This window comes from Prenolepis imparis, unplaced genomic scaffold (genome assembly GCF_030444845.1).
Source record: "Prenolepis imparis isolate NDT839.2.m4 unplaced genomic scaffold, iyPreImpa1.0 SCAF_1, whole genome shotgun sequence".
NCBI classification, from domain to species: Eukaryota; Metazoa; Arthropoda; class Insecta; order Hymenoptera; family Formicidae; genus Prenolepis; species Prenolepis imparis.
The window spans coordinates 1444238-1469587 of record NW_028141159.1 but is presented as its reverse complement, the minus strand read 5'-3'; the positions used below and the strand labels follow the sequence as shown (position 1 = coordinate 1469587).

At 32.0% G+C, this 25350-nt stretch overlaps 3 protein-coding genes across 11 annotated transcripts in view; 1 reads left to right on the top strand and 2 right to left on the bottom strand.

The window, feature by feature from the left end:
• Dh31-r (Diuretic hormone 31 Receptor) overlaps nucleotides 1-25350 on the top strand; it is a 111435-nt gene that overhangs the window by 48240 nt on the left and 37845 nt on the right. The window lies entirely within an intron of this gene.
• Nucleotides 700-14873, bottom strand: LOC145944168 (uncharacterized). The gene is made up of 16 exons (XM_083052337.1): nucleotides 14688-14873; nucleotides 13435-13723; nucleotides 12814-12999; nucleotides 12099-12307; nucleotides 11806-11980; nucleotides 11073-11390; nucleotides 10584-10728; nucleotides 10341-10503; nucleotides 7385-7621; nucleotides 4345-4633; nucleotides 3406-3591; nucleotides 2876-3087; nucleotides 2582-2753; nucleotides 1984-2301; nucleotides 1098-1242; nucleotides 700-1021 (listed from the first exon to the last, which is right to left on the bottom strand). Exons 1-16 carry the CDS (start codon nucleotides 14826-14828, stop codon nucleotides 856-858), a joined length of 3351 nt encoding a protein of 1116 aa, XP_082908463.1. The 5' UTR covers nucleotides 14829-14873; the 3' UTR covers nucleotides 700-855.
• LOC145941261 (juvenile hormone esterase) lies at nucleotides 15245-22163 on the bottom strand. Its single transcript, XM_083047285.1, has 9 exons — nucleotides 22080-22163; nucleotides 21892-22027; nucleotides 20342-20630; nucleotides 19811-19996; nucleotides 17006-17214; nucleotides 16737-16908; nucleotides 16112-16429; nucleotides 15706-15850; nucleotides 15245-15620 (listed from the first exon to the last, which is right to left on the bottom strand). Exons 2-9 carry the CDS (start codon nucleotides 22024-22026, stop codon nucleotides 15470-15472), a joined length of 1605 nt encoding a protein of 534 aa, XP_082903411.1. The 5' UTR covers nucleotide 22027; nucleotides 22080-22163; the 3' UTR covers nucleotides 15245-15469.

Genomic DNA, 25350 nt, shown 5'->3' with positions numbered 1-25350 from the left:
TTAGATAAACGAAATTTTCGCCGCAGCATAAAATAAATAGTAAAGCAAAACCTACATCGTGTATGAAGTCATTTTCTTTTTCTTACAGAATATATTATATGTATATAAATATATATTTTAAAATATATATATTTTATATATATATATATTTTTTTTTTTATTTGAAAATAAAAATGAGATATCCCCCGAAGAAGGACTTTAACGCAAAATTCTCAAGATTTTTTTTAGAGAGGGAGAGGGGTTCTATTTGTCATACGATAAGCTTTATCTTGAAATTTTTAAAACCCTAGAGATTATTTCTATCCAATAGCCAATCGGTACAAAACTCGTCGCACGACGAATATCATTTCAACCTGCGCGATGTATGTATACAACATACATAAAGAGAAGCTCTGCCAAATATACTATCACATAACACGATATATGCGAAATTTAATACTATAAATATTATAAAAAGTACAAAGCTTTTTTCATTGATTTTTTATATTTAATTTACTGTGATATTATACAATATGACATTTTAGCAACAAATTAATATTTATTTATTTGAAATTTAAACGACACTTCTTAAGCTTAATTTATAAAAAACTCTTGTCTATATTTTCAGTAGATTATAGTATAAACACTTGATGTCTTGATATTTCCGCTAAAACTCATTTTTTAATTTTGTAAATAAAAATAACGCTGGAATCCGCAAAATTCAAAAACAGACGCAAATATTTTATTTTCTTTACAAGCAATCCATTTGAATGTAATTTTCAACACAAAACATATTTTTGCAGAAAACAGAAATATTATTTATCACACATGTAAAAAATGCTACAAAAAACAATTTTAATGCTTTTTTATAGAATATTACAATTTATTTCTCACGTTCTCCCAGTCCCAACGTTGCTCCCCTTTACGGAACGTTTCCATTCGAGGTTCGCTATCGATGTTTAAATAATCATATACATTTCCGGCGCGCTTCAACGGTGTCCATTTAATTGGAATCAGATCCGTAATCGCAGGTGTTGGATTCCTGGGAATAAATTGAATATTAATTATTAATGCACAATTGTAAAATCACGTAAGAATATCAAGTCTGTGATGTGTACCCCGTTTTAGCAAAATCCGTCCACATCTGCGTTAAACGATTCATCATCTTATAATCCTCCGAATCAGATGCGGGTAATGATAAGCCGAATTCTTTTATTAGTTCAGGATAAAACAAATAGCATAGTTCCTCGGCATGAGCCACACCTGCAAAGTATTATCGTAAATTAATTCTAAATATAAATATACAGGGTGAGGAAAAAATATGGAAACTCTGAAAAATCTCAAAAAATATCAGTTTTACAGAAAAGTGTGTGCAGATAAAAGTTGTAGGATTTAGAAAAGGATCTATTTATAGACCTTATCACTTTAACCTTGGGTGGCGTTGGCAAGGTTAGAACAAGATCATCTTGAATTTTTTAAATGAAACCACTATTTTTTTACATAAATTTTTTGACCATGCTACCCTTATAACTTTTTATGCAGAATGTTGTGAAGAATTGATTTATGTAAAAAAAATGATGGTTTTATTAAAAAAAGATCTTGCTCTGACTTTGTCAACACCACCCAAAGTCAAAGTGATAAGATCTATAAATAGATCTTTTTAAATATCCTACAAGTGTTTTATCCAAAACACTTTTCTGTAAAACTTATATTTTTCGAGATTTTTCAGGATTTCCATATTTTTTCCTCACCCTGTATATAATCATTCTAAATTTATACTTTCTATTTTTAAATATTAGAGAAAATATTAAAATTGATAGAAAAAATATATAGTTTTTTTTAAAATAAAATATTTGAAACAAAGTTATGTACGTTCTCTCGCTTTCTTATAATATAGAAATACTGTTACCTGGAGGTTTTAATTACGATATGAGTATATACATTTCAACATCAAAGACTCTTAGATTAAATTCATTAACATCTTAAATTTATTAGCGGCAGTACCTGGAAGCTCAATCTTGAGCAGTTTCCTCATGAAGGAAGTTTCGCTCTCGTATGAGAATTGATACATATATGTCTTTCCAGAATTATCGTTATTCATCTGAATATCCGCTACTTGCATAATGTCGCGCAACATGAATTCATCGCTGAGAAAATCAGCGTAATTGATCAGTGTCTCCTCTGAAATTGCTTTGTCACCAAAATATAAAGATCGTAATTCTGACAATGTGATTGGTATCTTTGACAGTGTAGCTAAAATTCTGGGTAGTACTGCCAATTTGAAATCAGCATCGACTTGGCTGAGATCCTCCTTACTTATGTCTGAAACAATTTTGAAGTTTTGTTGTGTTTTATTGCAGTTGCTATGCAGAGTGTCGCGCGTGACGAGCGAATAATATTTTGACGAATTTGTTGCTAAGAAATAAATAATTGACTTCGTTTGCCAATGAAAATTAGCTTTCAAAATATTAAGTTTAAAGTGTCACCCATATAATTTCAACGTTGTATTATTCTTAATAGAAAATTAAGTGCACGAAAATTATGTACGAAGCATTACAGATATGTATAGTTCATGAGGGTATAAAAATATAAGTGTACTCACGTCCAAAAAATGTACTGCTTAGGATGAAAATTCCCTCGGAACTGTTAAAACCCAGAAGATACGGCACTTTAACCCCGCGATGTATAAGCGTCTCTAGATTTTCCGGAAAGACTGGGTTCGGTGACTCGTGATCCAGAATGGGCAAATACGTCAGGAGAAATTGTCGGCGCTCCTGCGAAAAATAAGAGGTGTTATATTAATGAAAATAATTTATTTCAGTCTCCGTAGACCTCTGCACGCGCGTGTAATTCCGTATTGAAATAATCGCAATCAAATGTCAAGGTATACACTTACTGTTTCTGTCAGGAGATACTTTCGTTCAGTCTCTATGAGTTTTTTCGCGTCGATCGTTTTGAGAAACTCGTAGGCGACCCTCGGATCTTCGGTCGTTTTTCCGAGTTTCTCCGCCAGCAGGAAACCTTTGTTCGTTGAGCTAGGTCCTGGCTCGGTAAAGGCCCAGGGACACGCAACGTTGCCACTTTGCGATATCGCTTTATGAAATAAGCCTGTGAGTGGAATCGTAAGGAGAACTTTTAGCTTTTAATACGATTTGTCGTCGTAAAAAATAATTTTTGCTCTTTTTCTCTTTGGTTTAATAATATGCAGACTGTTTTCGGAGAACGTATCTCTTTAATCATTGCTCCGTTCGTTAATATATTCACTTAATTCGTGAAATTTTCTATATCAGAATGTGTTAGTGTCTGAGCCCGATTTTTGTTGAACACAGAGAAAAAATCGATTTTAAATTTCTAATAAATGTCTGTCAAATTTCTGATTAAATGAACGTCAGATAATTTTGTATATGCATCGAAAAATCTGTGCACCTTCACTTAATGGAGATATAGTCAAGCAATGTACGATAGCTCCACCGGCGCTTTCGCCAAAGATGGTGACATTTTCTGAATCTCCACCAAACTTTGATATATTTTTCTGGACCCATATTAATGCCATGATCACGTCCTTCACACCTTGATTGCCCGTTGCCACTTCATTATATAGATTCAGAAAACCTAAAGAAATATTTCGTATATTAATGCGTCTTTCTTTCGCAAAATCGATTTAAATTAAATGTTTAGATGATCAATTAATATTTGGAAAAATACAGCTCGTTAATAATTCTCTAAAATTGTATATTTGTGATTAATGAAGCGTGAATATAACGTTTTACGTTGTAAACATTATATTTGAGAATATATGTTCTTTTAATTTTTTTAAAAATTTGAACACAAATTTTCAAAAGTACAAATATTTATATATTGATTGGGAGGTATAATATATTTATTTAACATTTTTTAAAATTAACATTTATAAACATTTTTATTAATATTTATTAGATTGAATTATGATAAGAGTATTATAGAGAAATTATATACATGTATCGCAACTTTTCAATATTTTCTCTGATGAAATCTTTATATAATTATATTTGTACATATAAAATTTGAAAATAATTGAAAAATAAGCTTTTATTATTAATTGAATCAAATAATAATAAAATCTACATTTTTAGCAAAAATAAATATTTATTATATTAAAATATATAAATATATAAAATTAAAATTAAATTTAAAAAGCAGCATAAGTCATTTATTGAGAGTTTGAACTTAAAAATTCGTCGTCTACAAAGTATATCGGTATGTAAATAACTTTACAGATACGGCATATTTAATCTTGAATATTCACTCTGAAAGGAAATAAACTAAATGCGAGTGATATGCACTAAACGTAAGTGAAAAATACCGCATATTGAGCTAATAACGTACCTAGAACGCCCAATCTGTAGTTTAACGTAACCAATACCACGTCCTTTTGGACGATGTAATCGGGACCGTAAAAACCCGCATTTCCGGAATCCATATAAAAGCCACCACCATGTATCCACACCATCACAGGTCGTTTCTCCGAAGGATTAATGTCGTTGGTGAACACGTTTAAATAGAGACAGTCTTCGTCGCCTCTCATGTCGTGTTTGATAATATCTATCTGTACAGCAACGTTTCCGTATTTCGAAGCGTCTCTGCTGCCGGACCATGGTTCCGGTGGTACCGGATCCTATATAAATAAAATCGCCAAATGAAACGTATCTAACACGAGGTGGTTTATCCTTAGTAAGAAATACGCATGTAATTAAAATTGAAGTAGAAGACCCCGATATTAAATATCCACAAATAAATAAAGTCGCGAGTACTGTAAACGCAAATTCTTCTTTCTTGTTAAAAATTATTTATTTTGTACGTTTCAATTCTGGGTTCGGATCATCAGAAAATAAAAACATATATATATATAATATATTATAGCATATAATTGTCTGCCTATATTAAACTTGAATATATTTGACGAAAATTGATAGATTGATAATAGGGCAAATCAGTACGTATCTTGCCCAAATATTGAACAAGTTGTGCACTCGTAATTATATTAGGTTGGCCAAAAAGTTTTTTTTTCTATGTAAATGAGAGGCGAATTTTTCATGGAAAACAAAAACTTTATTAAATAATATATTGTCCACTTTGTTCGATTATCTTTTGCCATCTTTCAGGCAACTTTATGATTAGATTCGATCAATGCCTTAATTTTGTCATCATCAATTTCGATCTCCAGACCGAAATTTAGCAAACCAATTCTGACACTGCCATAGTTTTAAGGCATCTTAATTATGTGCATCATATAACTTTTTATGAGCTTGCAGTGTTTTTTTCTTTTCGGAAGTAATACAACAAAATATGACGAAAATATTCTTTTTAATTTTCCATTTTGAAATTGACGGCAAACAAACAATTGTTAACGAAATCGTGCATTTTCTTTTTCTAAAACAAGCTTGAACCGTCAGTTGTCAAGTTACATATGAATTTGCGGTTTAAAATAAAGTTAGTTACATTTCAAGGACATGTATGTCTATTATTGGAAAAAAAACGCAATTACTTCTTGGCCAGCCTGATACATATTAATTTTATCACGTGTCTTATCAAGTGTTATCGCCAAACAAGTTATTTTTTACTTTGAAGAAGAATGTATTTATGTCTAGATAGACAATTATATAGTATACTATTTATAATATATGTAAATGCATAAGATATATGCAAATGCATAACACTACTTATTAAATTGTAAAGTGCAAATGTGTTTATACATATTATTTTTAATCGTGTACATTTTTAAAAGGCTAACATATTGAAAGATATATATGATAGAACTAATTAAGTAATAAGTGAATCGATTTAAATATTAATTTAAACAACTACACTGAAAACAAATTATTTAATTATTCAAATAAATATTTATTTCAGTACTCCTTTATACATCATTTATTTGAAACTGACAATATTGATTTGCCGTGAAAAAATATTTATTTAATGTAAGAAATTTTTTTTCAAAATAGATAAATATTTACTTGTTTCAAACAAAATGTGTAAAGGGAACTATTAAATTAAATATTTATTTGACGTCAATAGTTTTTTTTTTCAGTGTAATTAAAATCGTGCTCTCTCAAAGATATTAGATTACATTATAAAGATTAGATTAAAAAGGTCACGGTTTATGGACTTGTTTATTGCTTAAATTCTACATTGTAGTCTTTTACATATGTTACGGTACACGAAAATTCTACAACGAAAAAAATAATTTCTCCTATAGAAATATATTATTTTTTTTACGCATAAAAATTAATTTATGTTACATGCTAATAATTTCTTAAACAAATCATTTTTTGTATGATTGTGTCTGAAAATTAGCAGATAATAGCATGTATTTATTATTACTTTTTTTGTAATAAATTTGTTTTAGTATCTCTAATTATAAATAATTATTTAAATAATGTACACAATAATTTATTATTTTTTTATTTCTACAAAGAAAGTTCTTACTAACAAGAAAGAAGATAAGACTGTATAATAATCGCGCAATCTGACGAACCCTAGTTTTATCAATTAGTTTTATCAAATTTTTTAGCCAATTTTTTAAATCACAAACTTATAAAATAATCAAGTTAAATAAGGAAACGAACAATTTCAATAAAAAGAAGCTAAAATTTAGTTTTTCATGCAATTGCGCCTAAAAATTAACATGTATATTTATTATTTTTTTTTTATAAATATTTTTTTAGTGTCGTTAAGTACTTATCAGAAGTACTAATATAAATAACATGCAATAATTAATTTTTTTTATTTCTATAAAATAAAAAGGAAGATAAGATATAATAACAAGCAATCTGATAAATTCACTAGTTACTCTTTTATCAACGGCATTAATCGATTTTTTGTAGTTTTTTTAATCTTAAGGAGAAAATATATATAGTCACATTAAGTAAGGCAGTTCCTTGCTTTAGCACATTTAGCCTGTACATTTTATGCGATTGACTGCTATAATTTGTCGATAAACTGTTGTGAAAACGATGCAATTTCGTTATATTTTATGATAGGCAAAAGTATTTTAGCATATTATGATATATATGCGAACCATTTTTCTATTATATTTGCTAAAATTAATTCATTTTAAGGAAATTTGTAATCGTGTCAAATTTTCACACGAAGGGGAAAAATCAATTTCTAGTCACTGAATGCGAGATACACGATACATTTAAGTAACATGTATAAAATTCAGAAAAAATTTTCCGATTTACCATCTCGTTTTTAAAATATAACTCGTTCTGTGTCTTTTCTTTTATATATATGCGTTGTTGCGTGAAACATATCTCATTTGCGACGGGACAAAATATTTAGGATCGGAACAATCTCAATGAATACAGGCTAAAATTAACAGCGAGTAAAACCCATCGCGATAATACTGAGAACCTTATATATTTACCTTAAATCTGAGTTCGCCAATCGGAGGTTTCGCATATGGTATTCCACGGAAAGCAGCGAAATGATTGCCATAAACACCTTTCTCAACGATACCGCTCAACTTGCCATCATTTATAGAAACTTCCACTCTGTCCATGATGGATGTGATATAGGATGACGAGAAAAGAATAGTTGTGATAAAATGTCTTTTACCGCCGATTATATATACCAACGTGGAACCAGCTCTCATCTGGAGTAGGGATTAGCTTCATTTACTGTACATACACAACATATTTTATCATATCTCTCGTTTCGTACTTGTTAGTAACACACTAACTCAGTTATCTGTAACCTTCAACTTGACAGTAAAATCTTTATTGTCAAGATTGACGTTTATAGGAAAATATTTATTTCCAAAGAGAATGCAAAGAATGTTTATAACATATATTCTTATGTAAATGCAAATTAATTAAATTTAATATATTATAAAAATTAATAATATTATGTCTTTTAAAGTCGTAATAGCTTACAGAGAATTACGATTTCTATACTTTGGTAACAATGCAGCGCAATATTTCAGAGGAAACTCTCATGAATTACATTGATTTTCTTGTCAATGAGCTTTTCTATTGCAGCATTATAATAAGATAGTCGATACTCAAATAAACTGTAAAGCTAACGAGCTCTTATACAAATTTTTATACGAAAGTAAAACTTTTTCCATAAGAAAAGTATTGAACTTTAGATACTAGTTGATACTAGTTTGATACTGGTGAACTTTAGATTCTAGATACAGCCATTAATTTATTCTAAATATAATATTTGCATATAAGAATCGTTAACCTTCAAAAGATCTCAATACACTCATACTATATGAAACAAAACATCAAAGTTTCTCATTAACACAACGCCAATAAGATTCTACATCTATATGGTTGTAAGAAAATAAATATGATTCTGTTTTGTAATATTATATAATTTAAATTAAGGCTTCTGGGTGCTCACCGCGGCCATATTGGAATCGTGACGTCAGAGGCGAGAAATAACACGTTGAGATTTCTTAGATGCCATTTCTAAATAAAAACATATTTGCATAAAATAACACTTAAGATCTCTTTAATACACTTGTAAAAAACGCCGAAAACTATTCTTTTCCCTTGACAGTCAATCAACAACCGTAAAATGATGGAGATATCAGACTTTGACATGCGGAATGACTGCGCATGTGCAAAGACCAGACGGACTGGGCCTCATAATATTACATTTTACAGCTGTTGATTGATTATAAAGGGAAAAGGATAGTTTTCGGCGTTTTTTAGAAGTGTATTAAAGAGATCTTAAGTGTTATTTTATGCAAATATGTTTTTATTTATAGAAATGGCATCTAAAAAATTTTAGCGTGTGTTTTCTCGCCTCTGACGTCACGATTCCGACATGGTCGACAAGGTACCAGGAGCCTTAAAATAAGGGCTAATTGAGAGCCAAGCGCGGAACTCGGTGTGCATATATTAAACTACGTTGGTAGAATTTAGTATCTTTTTATTAATGAATGTTTCGGTCCTCAAGATTGAATTGTGTCTTGTGTTGACCTTCGGCAAACGGTTTCGCAATCGTCTATTTGGTTGTTCGCAATCAGTCATTTTCGGTTCCAGCTGTAAAGGACGCTTTATTTCTTTCCGGATTGGAGATTTTAATTATTATTTATAAAGCCTGTCAGATGTTTTCAGCTTCGCTTCGCGAAGAACAGTACTAACTGCGTTAGTTGCTGAAAATGGCTCAATCTTGAGGACTGAAACGTTCATTAATAAAAGGATACTAAATTCTAGCAACGTACTTTAATGTATGCGCACCGACTTCCGCGTTTACTCAAGTTGCCGGTTTCATTAATTTATGTAATATTATTTTGTTATATTATGTACCGATTAATCGTTTCAAAATGTAGAAAGCTCCATCGCGATTAAATTTGTCTTTATACATTTTTATTCACTTTTTTTTATTATACAAAATATATTTATTATGTAAAAATTATATTACGTAATTAATATAAAATTAAATTAAATTAAAATTAATTTTTTGTATTTCTTTTTTGTATCTTTGTTTACTTTTAGAACCATGACAAACGCGCGACAGTTGCAAAAAGTCTTTTCAACATATAATCATTCGATCGAAAATGATTTATAAAGTAATCGACTTTTGCACTGTATTATACAATAGAGATAAGGCACACAAGTTGGAAAAAAAAGTTCTGTCATCTATCAAAATACTCAAATGCAAGCGCGATATTACGGGCTCGTAATCAATAGATTTGATGGAGAGCCAACACTGCTTACGTTAAATCTAGAATATAGTAAGAGATAGTGTACACCGGACACCCACGCAAACATTGATTTCCCCTGATGACCGATGTTCAACACGTATATAGAAAAAAAATTATTGATTATTATAGCTGTATTGCTAATTATATTATTTTGTATTGTTTTATCGAACATGTGTGTTTATAATTTCCTTTATTTATGAATTTTATGTTATGATTCTTTTATTCTTTTATTCGAATAATCTTACTGTATGCAGAAATTTTATAATCACAAAAAATGATTAATTTTTTATTGGATAAAAAACAGAAAAAAATTGGCGCAATTTAAATAATCTACTATTCAAATGGAAAAAGGGGGAGAGGATGGGGGAGAAATAATGTTTTCTGTTTTTATTGATTTAACAACAAATTAGTGTTTCGATATATTTCTGATGACAAAACTAGATTTATAAAGACGTAAACGTATTTTATAAATTCTAAAGCACTCTGAATATAACAATATTGTTTTTCATAATCTTCATAAGCAACCGACGCATGACGTGGTGACGTGAACATAATTAATAATTTAAAATACACAAAATGAAGAAAAAATATATTTATTACAAGCGTAAAATGTACTTAAGAAACCAATTTTGATTAAATTTTCGCGGACAGAATATGATCATAGCTTATGTTTGACATTTTTCCACTCCCAGCGCTGCTCTCCTTTACGGAGGGTTTCCATTCGAGGTTCGATATCAATATTTAAATAATCGTACACATTTCCGGCGCGCTTCAATGGTGTCCACTTAAATGGAGTTAAAACCGTAATCGCGGGTGTTGGATTCCTAGAAATAAAAATGTAGATTAAAAATTAATTTTATTAATACACGAAATTACTGTAAAATTACTTAAAAATATCAAGTACCCTGTTTTAGCAAAATCCGTCCACATTTGCGTTAAGCAATTCATTATCTTGTAATCCTTCGAATCAGGTGCAAGTGGTGGAAAGCCCATTTCTTTGACCATATGAGGATCAAAGAAGTAATACAGTTCCTCGGAATGCGTCACACCTGCAAAATATAATAATTATGCAGTAAAAATAAAAAAACACTAAGAGAAAATCTAGTCTTTATTTTAAAATTTTATCTTTGCTATTTCTGGAAACTAAGAGAAAAAGAAAATTAATTCGTACATCCTCCTCTTAATGAAATATTAAAAAATTTTAAATTTTTCTTTGGATTTAAGTTTTTTTAATAAAATATTCCTCGGTACAGAAGTACATTTTACTTTCTCGCAATCATATAAATATAAAAACTTATCGTTAGAACTCTTGTTTCAAGCTTTTAAACATATTTGTTAAGGATTAATGATCTTATATTAGCAAACTTGAATAAATTAATGACTATACACATACCTGGAAGCGTGACGTTTAAGAATGTTTTGAAGGGAGAAATTTCACCCTCGTATGAAAATTTGTACAAGTAAGTCGGCTCATTAGCATCAGAACTCATTTGAGTATCGGCTATCTCCATAATTCCGCGATAAAATAATTCATCGCCTAGAAAATTAGCGAAATTCATCAGAGTTTTCTCTGACACTGCTTCATTACCGAAATATAAAAATCGTAGTTCTTCGATTGTGATCGGAATCTGCGGTAACGTAGACAAAACTCTAGGGTTGATGACTTTCTTGAAATCGGAATCGATTTCTTCAAGAGACTCCTTGTTTATTTCTGAAATGATTTTAAGTACGATCACTATATATATATATATATATATATATATATATATATATTGATCACTGTAAGGTGTCGCGTATTTCAAACGAGCAATATTTTAGGAACAACTTTGCTAAGGAACGATCGATCTCACAAAAAAGTTTCCAAGAAAAAACTAACTTTCAAAACATGCTATTCTGATTCTTGCATAATTATAATTCTTGCATTTAAGATTAAAATCTTAATTTATCAGCAACTACTTACATATGCATATCCATAATATCAACCATAAAAATTATTTTAATATCAACAATGCTTGCGTCATCTATTATTAGCGTTGTGTTATTACTCTCAACAGACCTTGCGCGAAAATTTGTGTGCACTTGATTAAATAAGATATAACTAGTGAAACCTAAATAAACATACTTACGTCTCTCGACTGTGTTACTGCATGCTAAGTAAGATCCTTCGCAACTGTTATAACCCATAATGTATGGCACTTTAACTCGGCGGCGTATTAACGTGCTTGGATGTTCCGGGAAGAATGGATTTGGCGATTCGCTATCTAAACTTGGCGTAAACGCAAGTACATTTTTCAGGCGTTCCTGCGAAAACGTATCGTCATAAATGTCTCGATGAAAAAATGTTTCGGTAAAAAAATCTAATATAAACATCCAATCCTTAGCACTTTTTTGTATCGCTGAAGAATATTAAGATACTTACCTCTGCCGTCAGAATCTTTTGTTCGGCTTTTCTGAGTTTCCCCGCGTCAATCGTTTTCAGAAATTCGTAGGCGACCTTCGGATCCGAGCTCGCTTTTCCGAGATATTCGACAAGTTGGAAACTTTTGTTCGTCGCTTTATTTGTCCATTCGCTAAAGGCCCAGGGATTCGCGGCTACGCCACTTTGCGATATCGCTTTGTGAAACAAACCTGTAGACAACACATTCGATACGATTAATACGATTAATCGCCCGTAAAATTGTCCTTCTCTTCTCTTCAATTTCGATAATATACAAGGCATCTTAGAATGGATCTTTCTAATTGTTGATTCCTCGAGCACTTTGCAAACTCTTAGTTTTGAACTCTTTTTTTTTTTAAATATTGAGTCACATTATCAATTATTATTTATATTTTTGTATATATTGTTATTATATTTTTATTATTATTTTTATTATATTTTTGTTATTATATTAGATATATATTTTTTGTAATTAGAATTAAAATTTCTTCATATTTATTTTTAGAATACTTAAATCAATATTCTTTTAAAATATAATTTACATGAAACTATAACAAATTGGTTTGTTCTATTTTATCGATTTACGAAGATTCCTTTTATAATAATATTTTCTGTCTCGATATGAGATTAACTAATGAATCTGTGATTAAATGACACTTCTGAGACACTGTATATATGATAGACCTGTGATTGATACCTTCGCTTAACGGGGACAGAGTCAAATAATGTACGATGACTCCCCCGGCGCTTTCGCCAAAGATGGTGACATTTCCTGAATCCCCACTGAACTTTGATATATTTTGTTGAACCCATCGTAACGCCATGACAACATCCTTCATACCTTGATTGCCTGTTGCCACTTCATCGTTAAGATTTAGGAAACCTGAATAACGTCTTAAAGCGTTAATACATCTTTCTTTCGCAAACTCAATTTTTCTAAACTAACAATACATAATCAATTTATTATATTTGAAAGTAGAATTGATTAGTACGTATTTCTTAAGTTTCAATATTATTTTTGAAATGCATATTCGCGAAACAACAAACATTTAGTACACAATGCAATAGTAAAACTAATTCGCAAGAACATAGATTAAAATTTTTTGTTTTTATTTTTTTATTTTTTTTTTCGAAATCGTCGAAAAAATTAACTTTTAAAATTGGCCGTCTCTGAAAAACGTCAGTGCGCGAAATACGAGATGTATCTAAAAAATATTTGCTCTGAAAAAAAAAAAAAAAAAAAAAAAACACGCAGCAAAAACACAAGTGACGTATACGTATGCACATATATGTATATACGTATATCTAGCTAACGTACCGAGAACACCTAGTCTATAATTTAACGTGACCAATACCACATCCTTCCGGACAATATAATCTGGACCGTAAACGGATGCATCGCCGGAACCCATGCTAAAAGCGCCGCCGTGTATCCACACCATGACCGGACGTTTTCTCCGTGATTCGACGTCTGTGGCATACACGTTTAAGTAGAGGCAATCCTCGGCGCCGATCAATTCGCGCGTGATAACATCCACCTGAACAGCGACGTTTCCGTATTTCGAAGCATCTCTGGCGCCGGGCCAGGGTTCCGGTGGTGCCGGATCCTAAGTACATATTATATAAATCGCTTCTGATGATTTTACATATACCTCGCTGGATATGCGGTATGTTTATCTTGCGTAAGAAATATAACGAGAGAATATTCGGAGAACATTAACACACACATAGATATGTATGTACATGCAAAGTGGTAATAGAAATCGACACACGTGCCTGTTCTTTGGAACTCGTAGAATGGGTCTCTTGCTTTTTCATTGAAGGAATTGAATATTAATTCTTTTCATTGTCAGTAAAAGTCCGCAAAGTCCACTTTTAGGAATAACACGCGGATGATTACAAGTAGAAAATATGTCAGTACTTGGATGACACATTAACATTCATTTTCTTATCTGATAAGTTTCTATTAATAACGATGCAGAACGTTGTTTAACACTCGATAACTTTTTTCGTTGCAAAAAACGTGTGTTTTTATCGCGAGAAATCTAAACAGTATGCATAATAGAATTCAAACAATAAACGAATCGACCCAGAGACGCACTGGAGCAAGAATGCTCTGTGCATTGTGATTGATCGATTCGTTTACTGTTTGAACTGAAAACTTAAGCAGTTCTACGTTCACGTTTTTTACGTGCTTTAAAAGATAAATTATTGAAAGAGAAACTCTTCAAGCGATTACACCTGAGATTGTCATTGCTCCAATTTTTAAAAGTCAACTTATATAAGGATTCTAAATATATTTTTTTTTAATATTTCAAAAACTTTTCCGTAAATGTTTGCAAATTATTAAATGGCGATTGGTCGTCTCCGAAATTGTTTACAATTATATAAGATTATCTGACAATTTAAAAAAAACTCGAAAAAATTGCTTTTGCCTTCACGTCATTTATCTACATAACTGCAATTTCCGTATAACCGAGACTCTTCCTACTTCTCCCAACTCTCAATTCTGGATAGAAAGGCAAACTTGAAGTTCAACAACAAAGATAACAAGACGGGAGAGGTACTCACCTTGAACCTTAGTTTACCGACCGGCGCTTTCGCATATGGTATTCCTCGGAAAGCGATATAATTACCACCGTGAACATTTTCCTCGACGATACCGATTAATTGTCCCTCACGCACGTCCACGGCCACTCTGTTGCCGATCATGACGGATACTGAACGCTAGAATCAGCGCTAATAACCTGGTCGAGGTCCACGCAGCGTGACTGTCGACGTGTCTCCATCGAGATTATGCAACCATGTGTACACTCGCGCAAACGAACTTGAACCCCTGGTAAAATGACGCGGAATGACTCGTGAGGAATGATGATTCGCCATTTTTTAATTACACTCGCTTATTACAAATATTGCCGATACCGCTGATAATTAGAGACTTATCAGCGCAAACGTCGATTTTCTATTGAATGTCTTTCCCGTTTATAAATATTATAAATATATTTACGTCTATATAATCTCTAATCGTCTAAATAATATAAATATATTACGTAAGAGAAAAATATAGATTCAGCGACTTTCGAATCTATATTTTTCTCTCGCATCCAATTCTTTAGGGGGGTTAGAGGGGATGTATGGAATAAAAATCTCAAGTATGAGATTATTCCATACAAGAAAAGACTTGGCAGTATACCAAGTAGTAAAAATTCGTGCCCTGTGCACAATTAATTTAATTCCAGCGAAAAATTAAATTTCGTTAGAATACGCATCAACATCCGCGTTCGGCTCTTAAGGCCTATCACTTATATATTTGTATTTTAATACGGAAGAGCCTTAATAATAATTCTTAGTGATCATAGTTTATGTTTAATCTTCCAATCCCATCGTTGTTTTTCTTTGCTAAGAGTCTCCAATTGAGGTTTAATATCAATATTTAAGTAATCATACGCATTTCCATTTTTCACTGGCGTCCATTTACAATCAGCTGAAGCAGGTGTTGGATTTCTGTAATAAATGTCTAATTAATTATTATTATGCGATTGTGCAATGTCACAAGAAATATTCGTAAGAAGTGTCAAATCGGTGATACCCCGTTTTAGCAAAATCTGTCCACAGCTGCGTTAAGTAATTTATTATTCTGTAATCGTGCGAATCAGGTGCAGCTGGTGACAAGCCCAAATCTTTTGTTATATAAGGATAAAATAAGTAACCCAGTTCCTCGATGTGACCTGCACCTGCGAAATATTGTTATGTAAATTAATGTCAAAAACTGGTAATTTCCAACACATCACAAGTGCAATCTAAATTTATATTTAATATTTTCTCTATATAAATATCAATTTAGTTCTTCTTAATCAAATTACTCCAGAATCAAGTTTGTCTTTTTACAGTCATATAGAAGTTTAAAGGCGTTTAATTTCACACTTATGAGCTCACTTCTTCTCTACGATTAATCCGATTCTTACATAGCTTTACATTAATTAACAATACAATACCTGGAAGTTGAATATCAAATATGTGCTTCATAGGAGAAGTTTCACTTTCATATGAAAATTTGTACAAGTAGACCGGTTCGTTAACACCAGAACTCATTTGAGTATCAATTGCTTCTATAATGCCTCTATAGAAATGCTGATCGCCGACAAAATCAGAATAATTCATTATAGTTTCCTCTGACACTGCTTTATTACTAAAGTATAATGATCGTAATTCCGATATTGTGATCGGCATCTGTGGTAATTGACACAAAAGTCGGGGATGTATGATTTCATTAAAATCAGAATCGATTTCCTTTAGAGTTTCTTGGTTTACATCTGAAACGATTTTAAATAAATATGTATTACTTTGAAACAAAACGGTTTCATTGACAAATTACGATTCTCTGTGCATTTATAAAAATTACGTATTGATGAGATCCTGAAACTTATTAATATTGATTAAATATATTATGACACACATTGTACATCAAAATATTTTCGAAATATCATAGACCGCCTTTTTATCAAAAATTTGGAGCGATTGATATACATGTATAATGAAAAGCGAAAGCATTATTTTTTGGCTGTAAGTATATGTATATATACATATATATACTTACAATATATACATATATATACTTACAGCCAAAAAATTTGCTTCTTACGAAAAAAGTGCCTTCGTGGCTAGTGTACCCGAATATGAGTGGCATTTTAATTCCATTACATAACAATTTCGATGGTTCTACTGGTAAACAAGGATTCGATGACTCGGAATCCATAGTCGGCGTAAATGAAATCGAAAGCTTTAAGCGCACCTGCAAGAATATATATTGTTAATATAAAAAATAATTTAGTATAATTTATCGAACATTATTATTGCAAATAATCATAATAGAACGTTGCGATATTTACTGATTTTGTCAAACAGAGCTGCACTTCTGTTTCTCTTAATTTTCCTGCGTCTATCTCTTTTAGAAATTCGCAGGCGACTTCCGTATCTGAAGTCGCCTTACCAAGTTTCTTGGCTAACTGCAAACCCGTATTGATGCAAGTATCTCGTTCAGTGAAAGCCCAAGTATTATTCACGGCACCACTTTGACATATTGCTTTATGAAATAAACCTGTTAAGCACACATTCACATACAATATAATTGACACTCGAAGAAGTTTAATACGATTTTATCACGAGATCTTGCTTTCCTCCTCTTCGACTCAATATAACATATAAACTAAAATTAATTAGCATTCTTTTAATTATCAATTGTTAATTATCAGTTTCGAATCAATTTTTCTTTACTGAAAGGATATTATCTTCTACGTAATTTTCTACGACGTTTTAGTATGTGTGAAGTTGGCGTCTCATTTTGTGGAAACTCAAATAAATAAGAGTTCTGGCTTTATTTACAATAGTTCTAGAGTTCCTGATAGTTTAAACAAATAAGTTCTGGCCATTAAAGCAAAAAAATCTATTCGGACAAACTGAAACGCCAAGTTCACGCAGCGTCTCACTTTGTCCTACGGCGTTTTCCTTATCAGTAATTATCAGAAATGAAAAGATCTATAGTTCTACATGAGTTCTAAGAAGAGTTCTACCTTTTAAAAGCAAAAAATACTAATTAAACAAAAATTAAGACAACCGGATACCAATATCTATAGATGTCGAGGTGAGACGCCAGTCGATTTTCAATAGTTCTGCTTCATTTAAAGCAGTTCTCATATAGTTCTGGGCATGTACATTGCCTTTCCAAAGAGTTCTGATAATTAAAACAATTAGAAATTTTTTTAACTAATTATTTTGACCGAAAAATGCATTTTTTCGACTTTAAAGGTGAGGCCAGTCGATTTTCAATAGTTCTGCTTCATTTGAAGCAGTTCTCATATAGTTCTGCTTCATTTAAAGCAGTTCTCATATAGTTCTGGACATGTACATTACATTTCTAAAGAGTTCTGATAATTTAAACACATAGAAATTTTTTAAACTAATTATTCTACTCGAAAAATGCATTTTTTCGACTTTAAAGATGAGACGCCAGTCAATTTTCAAGAGTTCTGTTTCATTTAAAGCAGTTCTCATAGTTCTGGGCATGTACATTACATTTCCAAAGAGTTCTGATAAATAAATCACTTAGAACTTTTTTAAACTAATTATTTTGATCGAAAAATGCATTTTTTCGACTTTAAAGGTGAGAAAAAATTTGTTAAACAATTATTTTGCCCGAAAAATGCATATTTTCGACTTTAAAGATGAGACGCCAGTCGATTTTCAATAGTTCTGCTTCATTTAAAGCAGTTCTCATATAGTTCTGGGCATGTACATTACATTTTCAAAGAGTTCTGATAATTGAAACAATTAGAAATTTTTTTAACTAATTATTTTGACCGAAAAATGCATTTTTTCGACTTTAAAGACTTAAACTCTTGAAAATCGACTGGCGTCTCACCTTTAAAATCGAAAAAATATATTTTTCGAGTAGAATGATTAGTTTAAAAAATTTCTATATGTTTAAATTATCAGAACTCTTTAGAAATGTAATGTACATGTCCAGAACTATATGAGAACTGCTTTAAATGAAGCAGAACTCTTGAAAATTGACTGGCGTCTCACCTTTAAAGTCGAAAAAATGCATTTTTCGATCAAAATAATTAGTTAAAAAAATTTCTAAGTGTTTTAATTATCAGAACTCTTTGGAAAGGCAATATACATGCCCAGAACTATACGGGAACTGTTTTAGAAAAACCAGAACTCTTGAAACCTGACTGGCGTCTCACCTTTAAAGTCGAAAAAATGCAGTTTTTGAGTAGAATAATTAGTTAAAAAAATTTCTAAAGGATTTATTTATCAGAACTCTTTGGAAATGTAATGTACATGCCCAGAACTATATGAGAGAACTGCTTTAAATGAAGCAGAACTATTGAAAATCAACTGGCGTCTCACCTTTAAAGTCGAAAAAATGCATTTTTCGATCAAAATAATTAGTTAAAAAAATTTCTAAGTGATTTATTTATCAGAACTCTTTGGAAATGTAATGTACATGCCCAGAACTATATGATAACTGCTTTAAATGAAGCAGAACTATTGAAAATCGACTGGCGTCTCACCTCGACATCTATAGATATTGGTATCCGGTTGTCTTTATTTTTGTTTAATTAGTGTTTTTTGCTTTTAAAAGGTAAAACTCTTCTTAGAACTCATGTAGAACTATAGATCTTTTCATTTCTGATAATTACTGATAAGGAAAACGCCGTAGGACAAAGTGAGACGCTGCGTGAACTTGGCGTCTCAGTTTGTCCGATTCGATTTTTTTGCTTTAATGGCCAGAACTATTTGTTTAAACTATCAGGAACTCTAGAACTATTGTAAATAAAGCCAGAACTCTTATTTATTTATGAGTTTTCACAAAATGAGATGCCAACTTTACACACACGACGTTTTAAAACGTCGGCATTATATAGTTTGCAATCGAGATCTAACAATAAGTTAAAATGAAAAAAAGTCTTTTAATTAAGTTTTTGTTATGGCAAAGTTTACTTGAAATTAACTACTCCATTTGCTTAATTCGTGAAGAGACTTTTATTCTAAAACTTCTATTAGTACTTGAATGATTTTGTTGAAGAAATATCGATTAGTCACCGAATTTAGGATATACATTTTTTAAATATTTATATATTATAATGTATTCTTAATGTATCAATATTAACTCTTTTTTTTATTTGTACCTTTAGCTAACGGCGAAATAGTTAGATAGTGAACAATCGCTGCACCCGCACTTTCACCAAAAATTGTGACATTATCGGGATCTCCACCGAATTGCGATATATTTTTTTGAATCCATTTTAACGCCATAAGTACGTCTTTTAAGCCCTGATTTCCCGCCGCCATTTTATTATATAAATTGAGAAAACCTAAAGAGAGAGAGAGATAATGAAAGAGACATGTCATTAATACGTTTAGCAAAGTTTATTTATCTGAATTATATAAATATGTAAAAACTTCAGCAATTAAATAAATCGATTTCGCTGAGGTTTTTTAATTACTTATAATTCAATAACGAAACGCGTGTAACGAATTTATAGATGCAAATTTTTTATAAATTCTATTTTTTTTTTTAAACAAAATTTATGAAAAAAGTTATGAAAAATTGATATTTTTTAGAAAGAAAAATCATATATACATGTAAATTATTTGGATTGTGGAAGTAGACCGCAAGTAAAATGCAAACAAAATGATTTCGATAATTAATAATGTACCTAGAACACCCAATCTATAATTCAGGGTAACGAGTACCACGTCTTTTCGAACGATATGATCGGGACCGTAGAAAGACGGGTCTCCGGATCCCAAAAAGAAGCCCCCACCATGTATCCACACCATCACAGCGCGTTTCTTTAAAGGCTCCATGTCCGTGGTGTACACATTCAAATAGAGACAATCTTCGTCGCCTATGACTTCGTTCGTGAAAATATTCATCTGAACAGCGACGTTTCCGTACTTCGAAGCGTTTCTGCTGCCGGACCATGATTCCGGCGGTACCGGATCCTACAATAAATATATAAAATTCGTCAATGAATTATATTAAACACTTGTAGCAACAGATACACATGCAAATACAAAATGAAGTGTGAAAAGGGTTAATAAGAGATTGCGCATATTAGGAGCAACAAACTTGTTTTTAAATTCTTTTCTAATTATTTTGAATATTTCGCTTCTTTCTTTGGACCATCTTCAACAGGTCGACTAACAGAAAATTCGGGTGTCTTGAAAATCTTATCTGTTAATCGATTTCTGTTAATCGATCTGCTCTAAAGAAAAGATCGAAACGTTCGAAATAATTAGAGAAGAATTTAAAAATAATTTTGTTGCATCTGGCTCTTTTCATATTTGATTTTGTATTTGTATATCAGAGCCTTTTCAATTTTATTAAATACACATACAATTGATATCGTAAATATTTAAGAAAAATTAATGATGCATAGAAATGATCAATTTGTACGTCCATCTCTATTATAGATATTGCACAAGCTTAAGAATATTACACATTTTTCTCCTTTCGCGTATATAGAAATAGTTATTATTTTCGAAGAGCGCATTTTTCTATATAAGGATGAAGTTTAAACGAATTTACTATATTTTTCACATTTCTATTTTTTCCAATTTTCGAAATGTACCTGTCACGATGATGCATAGAACGTCACACATGGCAAGAAACTTTGGAATATACCAACTATAGCTATGAAAACTTTGGTTCGCACACGTTTACCGTATCGCGCATCATGTGCGCACTCATTCCCTTAAAGCCATATAACGTAGAAAAACTTAACCGGGTAGAACTTAGTAAGCAATCAATTAATCCTCTCAAGAATGGTAGATTAGATCGAGAAGAATACTCTCAACGGTGATTGATCGATTTGCTTATCGCTTAAGTTCTATCGCTCAAGTTTTTTACATTACGCTTTAGTTACACGAACACTCTGCAGCGAGAGGATTAATTCATGCTAAAAATAGATCGTTTAATTTAACGGCATGTTTGCATCTGACAATGAGAGCGTTTACAATTGCGCGTTGTAATTGCTGAAATATGCATTTATTATAATTTTTTGGCGTAACAAATTTTTCTCTTATCGCGTTCATGAGAAATTATTTTTTTTTATAAACAATTAGATTTTATTTCTAATTTTTTTTGTATATTTGTAAATTACTGCATCTTTTATATTTTACAATTTTATTAAAATTATTCACTAGATAGTTTGTATATCACTCGTCAATTCCAACAAATATTATAATCGATCTCTGTACTTACTCGAAATCTGAGGTCACCCACCGGAGGTTTAGCATACGGTATCCCACGAAAGGCAATGTAATGATCGCCATGAATACTTTTCTCGACGATGCCGATTAATTTCCCTTCAGTCACACATGCTTCTACTCTGCTCATGCTGAAAAAATGTCCGAGTTATGATTTATCTTACGCAACTCCACTCGCGTTACCTTGACACTGATGAATAATTATTAAGGCCAATGTCCACTGCGTCATATTATTGTATAATTACCGCGTAATTACCAGTGACGCGCCTGGATATCGAGAGTGGGTGCGTGCGCAAGAAAAAGAGAGAAAAAAAGAAGCAGGATCTCCATTAGTTCGCACTTGTATGAAGCATTCAAGAATACAATAATATAACCATAAGTGGATAAAAGTAATAAAATCAAGGTCTTCTTAATTGATATCCGTCTCAGCGATCCCAAGAACACAACATCCATGATGCTACAAGTCCGAGTTCTCGGATCGAGAAGTTTGGGATAAACTTCCGAAAAGCCCATACCTCCGATTTTTTTGAAACTACGTATACTTACGTATTTTGACGTGCTGATTACGAATATGATAGTGAAAATTGGCGCAACTTTCATTTTCATGGTGAAAACCATAAAAAATCGTCAAAAATGGACGTTTTTTGGATTTATTTTATCAAATACTGGAAAATTCAAAAAATGTTTCAAACAAATCGGAGGTATGGGCTTTTCGGAAGTACACCCGAAGTTTGTAGCCAATTAGTTTGCAACTTTTACGGAAAAGCGGCAATTTTATTGGCTACAAATTTCTCGGTGCGAGAACTTGGACTGAGTTCTAGCATCGTGGACATTGGTCTTCATAGGCCGGTATTCATAGTCCGATCTTATATTTAAGATTATCTTAAGTCTGGTCAGAGGTTGACTTAAGATCCCATTCAACCAATCAAATGGCTGCGTGGCATCTCAAGTTCAGACTTAAGACGATCTTAAATATAAGATCGGACTATGAATACCGGCCATAGACATGTATTTTTCTTTTTGTAAAAAATACGTGTTGTGTGCCTCGAGCAAGGCACTGGGGTTGCGTCGAATAAAGGATGAGGATCCTCGGGTCGACCAGAACTTCGTAGGGAGTTAGGAGGGTTATACTCTTTTCTTTTATCTTTAAATACACTTTTATTGCGGATTGAATATGGTTTCACTTTATTTCTCGTCCTTTCTTTAATTATATATTCGCGTAACATTCAATGTTTGGTTAACGAGCATATATTCGTATTCCTCTCAATAATTCAGATCTTTATTAGTGAGTCTCGTTCTGATGTTCCGGGTTCTTATTAGCGACCTCGTCTTGATGTTTAGGAGTTGTATTCGAGACTGCCTTCGCGGGCGGGCTCTCCGTCTTATATCCTCTTTTCTTCTTGGTTTTCGACGGGCGAGGCCCTTGGAAACAAGTCCCCGATTGGTTAATAATATTCACGCGTTTTTTATCTAAATCGAAGTGAAGCAGGTCAAAGTCCCTGGCCTTCGCTTGCATCTCGCGATTTCTGTGCTTCGTGCGTGTTTCACTGCGTTAGCGTTTTCGTTCGACGAGCGCTTGGCTAGAGCGCTCGTTTATAAGTAAAAATGTTTTACAATATTCTTATTCCTAATAATTACTGGTTATAGTTCGGGCTATAACATACGCGATATAAAAATACACAGAGAATTTTCTCTTAGAATTTACCCTGAAAATCATAGTAAATGGGACAATATGGTATGGAAAGAATTTTAAAAATATGTTTGATTAACTTTACCATACTTTTAGTAAAATTAATCAAACATATTTTATATTTTATTGTGATAGATATTATTATTTTTTGCTGTGATAAATATTAATCAGAGAAATTCTCATAAAATTCTTTCCATACCATATTGTCCCATTTACTATGATTTTCAGGGTAAATTCTAAGAGAAAATTCTCTCCGTGTAGAATTCGCATTTTTTTGCTAAATCTTTTTGTTATCTATACAACAACTAATAAACTTTGCTACGATAACACAAGATGTATGTACAACTATATTAACGAGCAGATGCTTTTCAATCTCATTCCTTCGGAAAAAAATATTAGTTACCATAGCTAAATTTTAGGTGTTACATCTAAAATTACGACATATTTAGATTTCTATGTAGGTATATAAAATTATATATATATACCTATTTATTTCTATATAAAATTGCAATTTCCCTCTGTACGGATGCTATTATAAAAGACATGACAAAGTGCTCGTGTGTGTGTTTTCGAAACATCACGAGCATTGTCGTCGTCACGTCGTTCTTGTCATCCCGATACACGACTGCTTTTAACTCTTGATCGATGGCGACGAAGGCGGCGATAATCGTGTCATGTTCGTTGAATTGAACGGAGATGTCGGGCCGAAACGCACCTCTTCGCTCGCTTATTCCTATCTATACGACGGCGATGCAATCTTCGTCGCGTAACGTGTTTGTTAATTCAGCGAAATATAATTAATCGGCTTTGTTGTCGCGCGCGCGCACCAGGGGGGAGGAGTGGCTCGGCGTTATATGAAAACTTGCTGTTGCGTCTTGCCATTGTGTTTGCTCCCCGAGGTATACCCGAGGAATATTGCGGTGTGCACGATGCGCACTATATAAATGCAAATTTACTCACAGAATTGTGGAAACAAATAAAAGTGGCGGTCCACGCGCGCTAGAGTGATACACAAGTCTGTGCGAGCTTCTCGGGCAAGAAAACATAAATAAACGCAATGTGTGATGCAATTGGCTGTGGAATAGAGAATTTTTTTTAATCGAAAATTGTTCTATTCGATAACCAATAATGCAACTTTGTGTTTATATGTGTCTCCCGCTGGAAAGCTTCCTGTATTAGAGGGCTTTGGGTGCTTTCCAGTAACGGAACGCAGTCATACACCGTGTAACAGTGTTACACAGTGGTCTTCTTGGATTATCTACCACCTGGTAGATAAAAGTCTATACGGTAAAAAACAGGTTGATTGAGTATTTAAAGACTTATAATGCATTAAAAAATGGGGTCCAAAAATAGGACCTCTGTGAAGTCGGCACCTCATTTTTTTAAAAATCAATTTTTTTTGAAGTTCTGAGTGCACCCCGAAGAGTTCTAGAGTTCCTTATTAATTTTAAAAATAGTTCTGGCGAATTAAGCTAAAAAAACAACTGATGAATTTTGGGGGTGCTAACTTCACAAAATGAAATCTTTAAATCAGCGATAACATCAAAAGTATTAAAAATAATTAATTTTGTCATTAGGATTTCTTTTAGAACTCGTGAGGTGCTACCCAGAACTGTTAACAGAACTGCCGGAACTTTAAAAAATTTTTTTTTCGTCAAAACTAAAATTTTTTGCCTTGACATACAAATATTTGCGATAACTTTTTAAATATTGATCTTAGCGTTTCGAGTATTAATAGTTATTGATAGAACTCGTGAGGTGCTA

Bases quoted from the DNA above. Each gene is read 5' to 3' on its own strand.
- LOC145944168 (XM_083052337.1), bottom strand. From the start codon at position 14,828: ATGATCGGCAACAGAGTGGCCGTGGACGTGCGTGAGGGACAATTAATC. The intron at 13,000-13,434 runs GTACGTTAGCTA...GACGTTATTCAG, and splicing joins TTATAGACTAGGTGTTCTCG to GTTTCCTAAATCTTAACGAT. The intron at 11,391-11,805 runs GTAAGTATGTTT...AAATCATTTCAG, and splicing joins CAGTAACACAGTCGAGAGAC to AAATAAACAAGGAGTCTCTT.
- LOC145941261 (XM_083047285.1), bottom strand. From the start codon at position 22,026: ATGAGCAGAGTAGAAGCATGTGTGACTGAAGGGAAATTAATCGGCATC. The intron at 20,631-21,891 runs GTAAGTACAGAG...TATTTATTGTAG, and splicing joins TGGGTGACCTCAGATTTCGA to GATCCGGTACCGCCGGAATC. The intron at 17,215-19,810 runs GTACAAATAAAA...TGTGCTTAACAG, and splicing joins TATTTCGCCGTTAGCTAAAG to GTTTATTTCATAAAGCAATA.